The sequence below is a fragment of the Acartia tonsa genome, chromosome 1 (assembly GCF_053477335.1).
Source record: "Acartia tonsa isolate MP-2025a chromosome 1, ASM5347733v1, whole genome shotgun sequence".
NCBI classification, from domain to species: Eukaryota; Metazoa; Arthropoda; class Copepoda; order Calanoida; family Acartiidae; genus Acartia; species Acartia tonsa.
Genome location: NC_137260.1, coordinates 491,445 through 500,101, shown reverse-complemented (window position 1 = coordinate 500,101; position 8,657 = coordinate 491,445). Strand labels below are relative to the sequence as shown.

At 38.2% G+C, this 8,657-nt stretch overlaps 1 protein-coding gene across 1 annotated transcript; it reads left to right on the top strand.

Annotated features, from left to right (window-relative positions):
- The first annotated feature begins 1,978 nt into the window (after nucleotides 1-1,978).
- LOC145325601 (uncharacterized) lies at nucleotides 1,979-4,837 on the top strand. The gene has a single exon (XM_080168598.1). The coding sequence runs from the start codon at nucleotides 2,231-2,233 to the stop codon at nucleotides 4,400-4,402; it is 2,172 nt and encodes a 723-aa protein (XP_080024724.1). The 5' UTR covers nucleotides 1,979-2,230; the 3' UTR covers nucleotides 4,403-4,837.
- Nucleotides 4,838-8,657: the final 3,820 nt, after the last annotated feature.

Sequence of the window (8,657 nt, the reverse complement as noted above, 5' to 3'; positions counted from 1 at the left end):
CCGGACACCACGACCGACACAGACCAGATATCCTAATAAAATCAACTCTTGCCGACGTATAATTACTAAACTTAAAAAGTCATGAAGTCACAGCACTCCATCTTACCTACAAAAAAAATGAGATTGAAAAAACTAGAGGGGGGGGCTCTTGGAGCCCCCCCCCCGATCTGTAAGGGTTAATCAACCAGATATTCATTGGTTTTAAAGACCTAATGGAATAAAGCATGCTCGAATGTAAACTTAAATACCACACTATAGAAATAAAATTATTGAAAAAATCAAGAACAATTATGTACAGTGTAAGTCATGCTGTTTGAAAAATTAAATAAAGCATATATGAAAACATTAAAGAAGTATTATTTTAAAAATTAAAGAGTAAGAAATTAAAGAAAAATTATTGTATTACACTAAACTTTTATCTGTAAACCACTTTGCTGTTTTAGAAGGGTGTGTTAGTAGGATGTAGAAACTTGTAATACGGAGTGTAGTTGTATTGACCCTCTTAATTTTGTCAAATGGTGATTATGCCATTATTCTTCTGTAGAGTTGTGCATACATATAAACAATATATATATATATAGGATAGTATTTGGAAATCTATATCATATGAGAGGCTAAAAATATATTGTTCAAAGTAAGGGGGTGTTTACCCCCACCCCTAAACCTCTCATTTTACCCCCCTCTAAATGAAAAGCTTGGATACCTGGGGGGAGGGGGGGTGGTGATGTTGGGCTCTAAGTCTGAAAATATCCTATCTTAAAGTTAAACCCTAGTTTTAAAATACGTGCACTATTCAAAGACATGAAGATATATTTTGATTTTAGCAATCATTTTAATTCATTTTGTCTTTAAAAATATAGGTATGAGACATTAGATAACAAAAAATATATCAAAGATATTTAAAATAAATATATAAAAAAAACAAGATTTAAAATTGAAAAAAAGTATGAATTTTCTCATATTCATTTGAAACTGGTGGATTAGAACCGGTTCTCATCAATATGAAAAAAATATGTCTAGCATAAAATTATATCCAGTTTTTATGAATATAAAATGTACATTTTATATCCGCGGAAAGCTGTTTTTGCTAGAAATAATTAATATAGTATCCTTCAATTCCCCAACTGGTGCTACCTCCTCCTTTCCCTTATTCTCCTTTCCCCTCTATCTATCTCTGACAAACACAATATTCAGTCAGTCATTTTCCTACCTACCCTTTTACATTTAGAGGGCTTCGGGGGGAGGAGAGGGGGACTCTTGAATTGTTCGGCCTTTATCATGGTGTTCTTGCAAACTTGTTTACAGAAATAAGGATGGATAGCTGAAGTCAAAAACAAAATTAGGTTATTAAATTTAAAGAGGGTCCATTAGTTTGATTGGCAAATAAGCTATGTTTTTAGATACAAATTTTTGTATATCAGCTTTAAAAAAAAAACTTTTACAAGCTACCAAAAATATTTTTTTTGTATTTTAAGATTATAGAGTAACTTTTTTATTTAATTGTCTACTTGGTTGGGTTAGGTTAAATATAGGTTAGAGACACCACAAGGGGCTATAAATAGTATTGTTTTTCATAAATGAGAGGGGTTGTCATAAGTTGCTAATTTCAAAAAATGTACATTTTTCTGAAATGTTGGAACATTCTTTTTTCATGTGTGCTTGGCAGTGGGGGAAAGGGGGAAATTTTGAAAGAAAGAAAGAAAGAGAATATGCGTACTTTGACTACTTCTGTAAAAAGGGGAAAGAGATCCTGTGTTGCATAAAGTTTATAATAAGAACACAGAGAGAGAGAGAGAGGGAGAGAGAGAGAGAGAGAGAGAGAGAGAGAGAGAGAGAGAGAGAGAGAGAGAGAGAGGGAGTGAGAGAGAGAGAGAGAGATAGAGAGAAACAAACAAAGAGAGAGGTGGGTTGGGACCTGCGGATAAAGGGTATGGGATTGTTGAATTGAGAAAGAGAGTGAATCAGAATTTATTTTCAGTCATTACTCTACAAGACTACGGATTGTGAACATACCTAATCCCACAAAAAATCACGTGAACTTCTAGTCTTTGTAGAGTAGACAATAACTTATATAATATAAATCAATAACATTAACTTAAAACAGTTATAAATACTACTATTTGCTGTTATATATATAGAAAAAAAACATTTAAAGTTATAAAAATAACACACAAGTAAAAAGTACCTTTTACCTCCTACAGTATATATACAATAATAATAAATTACAAGAATGGCGTTATTAGTAGCGGATAGCCGGAGTGAAAGTTTCGACAAGCCGCCGCCACCCAAAAAGAAATGGATCCAGAACTATCTTGTGGACCGGGACAGTGAACCTGATTCGGACGGCGGCAGCTCGAGTCCCAACCCTGTAGATGACAAGCTAGAGGCGCCTTCGGCGGCTGAAGCTGCTGTCCTAACCGCCGCCGCGGCCGTAGCCGCCGCTAGTGATAAACAAGCGGCCAGCGGCGCCATTGTTCAGTCTGTGATCAACCAATTCCAAGAGTATATTCATCAGCAAACCAATCGCAACCTGCATCACCAGACTGTGAGCCGCCCCTCCACCAATCAGCCACCGGCAGCTGCTGATGTTCACCAACAGCAACATGCGGCTTTGCTGCGGCCGCGGCCGTTGTTATCCGCCGGCCAGTTGGCCGCCCAGTTATTAGATCCTCTTAGCCGGGGTGGTGATAAATTTAATGATAGCTTACAAAAGATCTCTACCAAATCTTTGCTAGTAGTGCCAGTTTCTGCGCCAAGGCATTCTCTTTCATCAGCTGCTGCCGCTGCAAGCAGCAGCAGCCGTCTTGCAGCCAATGATTCTCCCAGCAGTGATGTTAATAGTCCTTCACCCAGTGATTCTTTGGGCGGGTTGTCCCAAAAAGAAATTGGCGGTGTTGTCCAGGGAGTGATCAGCCAATTTCTGACCGGCAGTTTGGCCGACGTGCAGTTTGGCAGCCGGTCTGGTTCATCCAGCTCGCGCAAGCGCTGCCGCCGCGGCCATGAAAAGTGTCCCAGCCGGTCACACCGGTCATCACGCGGCAGTGACAGTTCCCGCCATAATCATCACCATCATTCTAGTAGCGGTCATCATAGACATAGCGGTCATAGTGACCGAGGGGAAGGAGTACTGGTTGACAATACTAACACCAGTCACAATGTTGCTGAAGACTATTCCGGCCCCCAGGCCAAGTATCGCAAGAGCAGTCATGAAGAGTTTGAGACAGATGCTGGTGGTGTTCTGAACCTGAGCCTGCCCAAGACTGGAGCTAGAACAGCTCAGGAGGAATCCTTCAACTTTAATCCAAATTCTAGGGTCACCTTCGCGGCTGAGGACAGCTGCTACTCGGCTGAGGACAGCCAACGGTCCATGGAGATCAGCAAGTCGCAGCAGATGTACAATGCGGACGAGGCGTTGGATCTTGACATTAAGTCGACAACAGCAGCTGCCAGTGCAGCTGCCGCAATCACTACTGCATCATTGTCCATGTCAGCGGCGGCTATATCAACCTCAGCCGCTGCTCTGTTGCGCCGTCAGTCACAGAACAGCTACCATTCAGCATTTTATCCGCCGGGGGCGGCCGGTTTCCAGCGTCCCCAGAGCAGCAGTGTAGCTGGCGGTTACATCAAGCCTGTGCCACTATCCACACTGATCAAGGCTCCGGCCAGTCTTTCACCTCAAGGATCTCCCTCCCCCTCACCGCCAGCCGTTTCAATCTCCGCTGCCCCGGTCAACCTAATTGTCAAACCTGTTATTTCTGAGCCCACAGCTGTTATTCAAAACCCTCAGCCTAGCAGCAGCATCCGGTACAGCCAGCAGTTGGCAGTTGAAAAATATTCCACCAAATTCCTGACCACCCCAGCAGCAGTCAAACAGTATTCATCCCCCTCACCCCCAGAGCTGATTGCTTCTGTCGCCACCAAACGAGCATCCCCAGTCACAACCATCAGTCAGTCCACGGCAGCTGTCAAGAAAGAAACTTTCCCAGTAGCGAAAGCCAGCCCATCTGCTACCTCAAACCGCCGCGGCAGCAAAAACGCCGTCACTGACAAAACTCCCACTGATAAACCTGCAGAAAAATCCGACAAACCATCTGCCGATAATTCTAGCGGCAAAGTTGCCACCTCTACCCGGGAGCTGCACAACCAGCTGGAGAAGAACCGCCGTGCCCAGCTGAAGCTGTGCTTTGAGGAGCTCGCCGGCGAATGCCAGATCGACCCGAAGACCAAAGCCAGCAACCTGACGGTCATCCGCACCGCCTACAAGGTGGTGATGGGCCTGCGCCGGGACGAGCGCGAGAACGAGAAGGAGATCGCCAACCTGGCCGAGGAGAAGATCAAGCTGACCCAGCGGCTAGAGGAGCTACGCCGCCAGCTACCTGGTGTTAAATTGGCAGAGGATTAATTTTTTTCTCTGCGCCAAAAAAATATGAAAATTTTCACTGTGTGCAGATCAATCAAAAAAAAGTTTCTCTTAAAGACTTATAGAAAAAGACTGATCAATTAAAGAGTTATTCAAAAATAAATTCATGCTGTTCAAATGTTATAAACAAGAAGATAACTATAAAAAATTTATGTTTAATGTATTTTTTGTAGTAAAAAAAATTATGCATTAAAAAATATCTGTGTTCAATTTTAAAGTTGTTGTCAAACAAAAAATCTTTCATAAAAAACATGTCCGACTTCTAACTTAAAAAAGCATGTTTTATAAATTTTTAGAGAATATAAAAATATGCCATTTTTATTATTAAATTATTAATGTATTAATTGTAGAAATGATTGTGATACAAAATATGTTTAAATTGAGAAAAAAATCTATGTTGAAAATAAAGAAAATTAAAATTATTTTTTTTGTTTGATTGGAGCAATGCTTCTCTATAACTAGGTCTGAACGTCTAAATTCAACTATCTAAAAAATTTAAGTCCATTTAGGTTGCTAACATGGACATCACTTGTTGGTCAGTTCGTTCATGTAGAAGGGAATAGGTGGAGTGATATTTAGCTAGCTAAATGTTAGAGTAAATGATAATCTGGAGTAAGATGAAAGTAATGATAAATCCATTATACTTAAACTTAATTAACAGGATGTGTGTTTGTGTGTCTGTACCGAAGGATCTCGCTAACCGCTGAACCGATCGGCGTAGATTCTCATGGGTCCCGGGAAGGTTTATAACTATTTTTGGGAGGGTACCACCACCCTCCCAAGAGAAATGACAAAAAAATCAAATTTTTTTAAAAATATTTGAGAGACTTCAAAGTAACACACAAAATTATCGTAGAGACTTTAACAAACAAAAACATTTAAAGTGCCACTAGAGGCCTCTAGGGGCGTAGCCGCTAGTTTAGAATATCTTATCCGTATTAGAAAGCGTAGCAACTCTAATCGTTACAAAAAGTCTGTATGTCAATTTTTACATTTTAATGCCTGTTACAAAAACATATTTATTGAACATTTTGTGTAATGGTCTTAAGGTTCTCTAAAACAATGTTCTTCAAAAATTTTGCGTTGCTTAGCCGATTTCCATTGGACTTGAGATTGTTTTTGGTTGAAAATATCTTTTATAATACAAGGTAGAACGATGTTTGTCTGTTAGTTTGTAGCGAAGGATCTCGCTATCCGCTGAACCGATCGGGTTCTCCTTTACAGGGTGGCTTCTCATAGGTCCCGGGAAGGTTTATAACTATTTTCTTGGAGGTTTGATAAAACCTCTTGGGGCAAAGCCCCTAGAGGCGAAGCTGCTAGTTATAAATTATTGGATGGGACAATTTACCGGTAATTGTATGAGTCCCCAAAGTTTTAATGTAACGTTTTCTTATTCATTTGCATAGCAACTTGTGGACTTTCTTTTAGAATTTGATTGTTTCATTCATTAAGTTGTGTGTTCAAACGTTTCAACCACTAATTATAATCTACTGACAGGGTAATTTTGTCAGTCCATCCGTAATTCTGATTTGCCTGTTCTATCAGTCATGCTAAAAAAAGGAATAATATATTCTTATTAAAAGTTAAGCTTTTCTATATTTAGGGTCGGTTCGTCCGTCCGAGACGGATAGCTTTTTCCGTCAATTTAGGCATGTTAGAATTGTCCTATCGATTTCAAACTTTGCATGGTGATTCCTGTAGTAGTTTGGTTCGATTTAGATAGCGTAGCAACTCTATAATCATTACAAGAATTTCCGTGCATTCAAACATTTCTACTTTTTTAACATTAAATTTTTATGTGATCTAATTATCCGATTATCTGTTTTTTGGTATATTGATTCCTGGGACAACAAAGTATAATATTATACCCGAAGCAACTCTATAAAAAAGTCCTAAAAATGTATGTATCTCTATAAACATTATCCTGTATCAAGCAGTTTTTCTCAATTTTGCTTTGACTCATATTCATTTATATTCTGATTATTCAGTTGTTGTCATTATAAAGGTTTAGTGAAACTTTATTATATCTTTATCTTACTCTAGATACAGAATGCGCGGTTATATTGACAGGCAAAAATTTGTCAATTAATGTTGCCAATATTGATCTCTTTTATTAGTAAATTTGTTGATCCAGTAGGAGAATTTTGGGTAAATGAGGTGGGTATAGTTCTTTTACTTTTTTACATATTGTTAGGGGGACCAAGAAAATCTTGATTCATAATTTTTTATTGTCTTAGAAAGTACTCTTTTTAAGCTAAAACAATCTTATCCAAAGATCTTAAAAATATGAGCTTCTAGAGTAAAGTTAGCGATCTAAATGGATAAGACAATGGCCGATAAATTGATATACAAAATTACCCCTTCTGTAGACTACAATCAGTAGTTGAAACGTTTGGACACTCAACCAATCAAAATTAAATTAAGTTCCCCAAAGTTGTTGAGCCAACAAATAAGAAAATGTTATTATGAAACTTTAAGGACTGGTGTAATAAAAAACCAAATGTCCCTGCCTGAATAAAAATAACCTAAAACCTTAAGACACATATGAAAATTACACTGGTCCCCAAAGTTTTATAAACACGATAGCCCATTCGTCGGCTTAAAAACTTGTTGGGTTTTACAAACATCCAATGTCATAATTTTTCCACCAAATTTTTAAATTTAAAGGGTTAATTTTGTTTATTGTAATTGGAGCAATTTTTAAAATATTAGATTATGTAGTTTGCTTTATTGTTGAAATAAAAACGTATAGATCTAAATCAAAAAGTACCATTTTATTGTTTTCTAATTCAAACAGGGAGGGAGGGGTCATTGGATTCTAAATTACACTGGTACCCAAAGTTTTATAAATATTATTCTTTAAAACTTTGGGTACTTTAATGGAATTTAAATTGGTTGGTTGAATCTAGCAGTGTTTAAAACGTTTAACCAATAATATTAATCGGATATAGTCCCTTTCGTGACATCGCACCTTAAGGGGCGATTCTTCGTATTTTTCACAGTAGGCTTTCTCCTATTTCTAGCCCCTGCGAGGGGCTCTAACCCTGCGGGGCCAATTACTTAACCCTGTGGGTCAATCACCTAACTCAATATAACCCAACCTAACCTAAAATAATCTGTAAAAAAGCAATTTTAAAACTACGACAAATCGCCCCTTAAGGTGCTATGTCACGAAAGGGACTATTCCCTATTAATCTACAGTAGGGATAACTTACACTATCTCAATTCGGGTTGTTATTCAATTTACCATCCATTGTCTTATCCCCTAAGATCCCTGAATTAAAAGGCATTGAAAATTTGGAGGGTGCTTTCACCTCCACTGAATAATATTGTCGGATGTACTGAATTTTAGTTTCCGAAAGTGTACCTAACTTCCGCGTCCTATCTCAATATTTACTACTAGCTAAAAAAGCTTCAATGTGTAATGTATAAATCGTTTACACATTAAATCGCTTTTCCCTTTGACCGGAGTAGCTGAAAATAGCGTTTGCAATAATTGGGTTATCTGCTGTACAACTTTGGAAATTAGGGAAGAAAAAGGCAATCCATTTTCAGCACATCTTTTGTCGCATAGACCCGGGATCTTAAGGGATAAGACAATGGATGAAAAGTTGATATACATTATACATCTCCAATACTGATAATCAAAATTACCCGTTTTGTAGATAAGATCTATTTATTGAAATGTTAAGCCACTGCTAGTTGGGGAACCAACCAATAAAAATTCAATAAATGAATTAGGGTTGGGCCGGATACTTTTTTAACCAGATACCGGATATCCGGCTGATTTCTAATGCCAGATATCCGGTTCTGGACAGATATCTGGTTCCGGCCAGATATCTGGACAACGTTCGATATCCGGCAAATTACCGGATATACGTTCAGATAACCGGATATCCGGCATTAAAAAGCAGTCGGATATCCGGTATCCGGATAGTTTCAATATCCATAATCCGACCGGATATTTTCAATATCCGGTATCCGGCTAGATATTGAAAATTGCCGGATATCCGGCCTTACCCTAAAAAGAACCCAAAGCTTTTGAGCCAACAAATGTGAAAACATAGATATAAAACTTCGGGTACCAGTGTAACTTACAGTAATTCAATTTACTCCGGAAAATTTATTTGATATTACTCTTTTTGCATGTTTATTTCATTGTTTTACTAAATAAACAAATTACGTTGACAACATCTATTATAAAAGCGAAGCACTGAAACGGTAGGACAAACTAACA

Excerpts from the sequence above, each read along its gene's own strand:
- LOC145325601 (XM_080168598.1), top strand. The coding sequence starts at position 2,231 with ATGGCGTTATTAGTAGCGGATAGCCGGAGTGAAAGTTTCGACAAGCCG.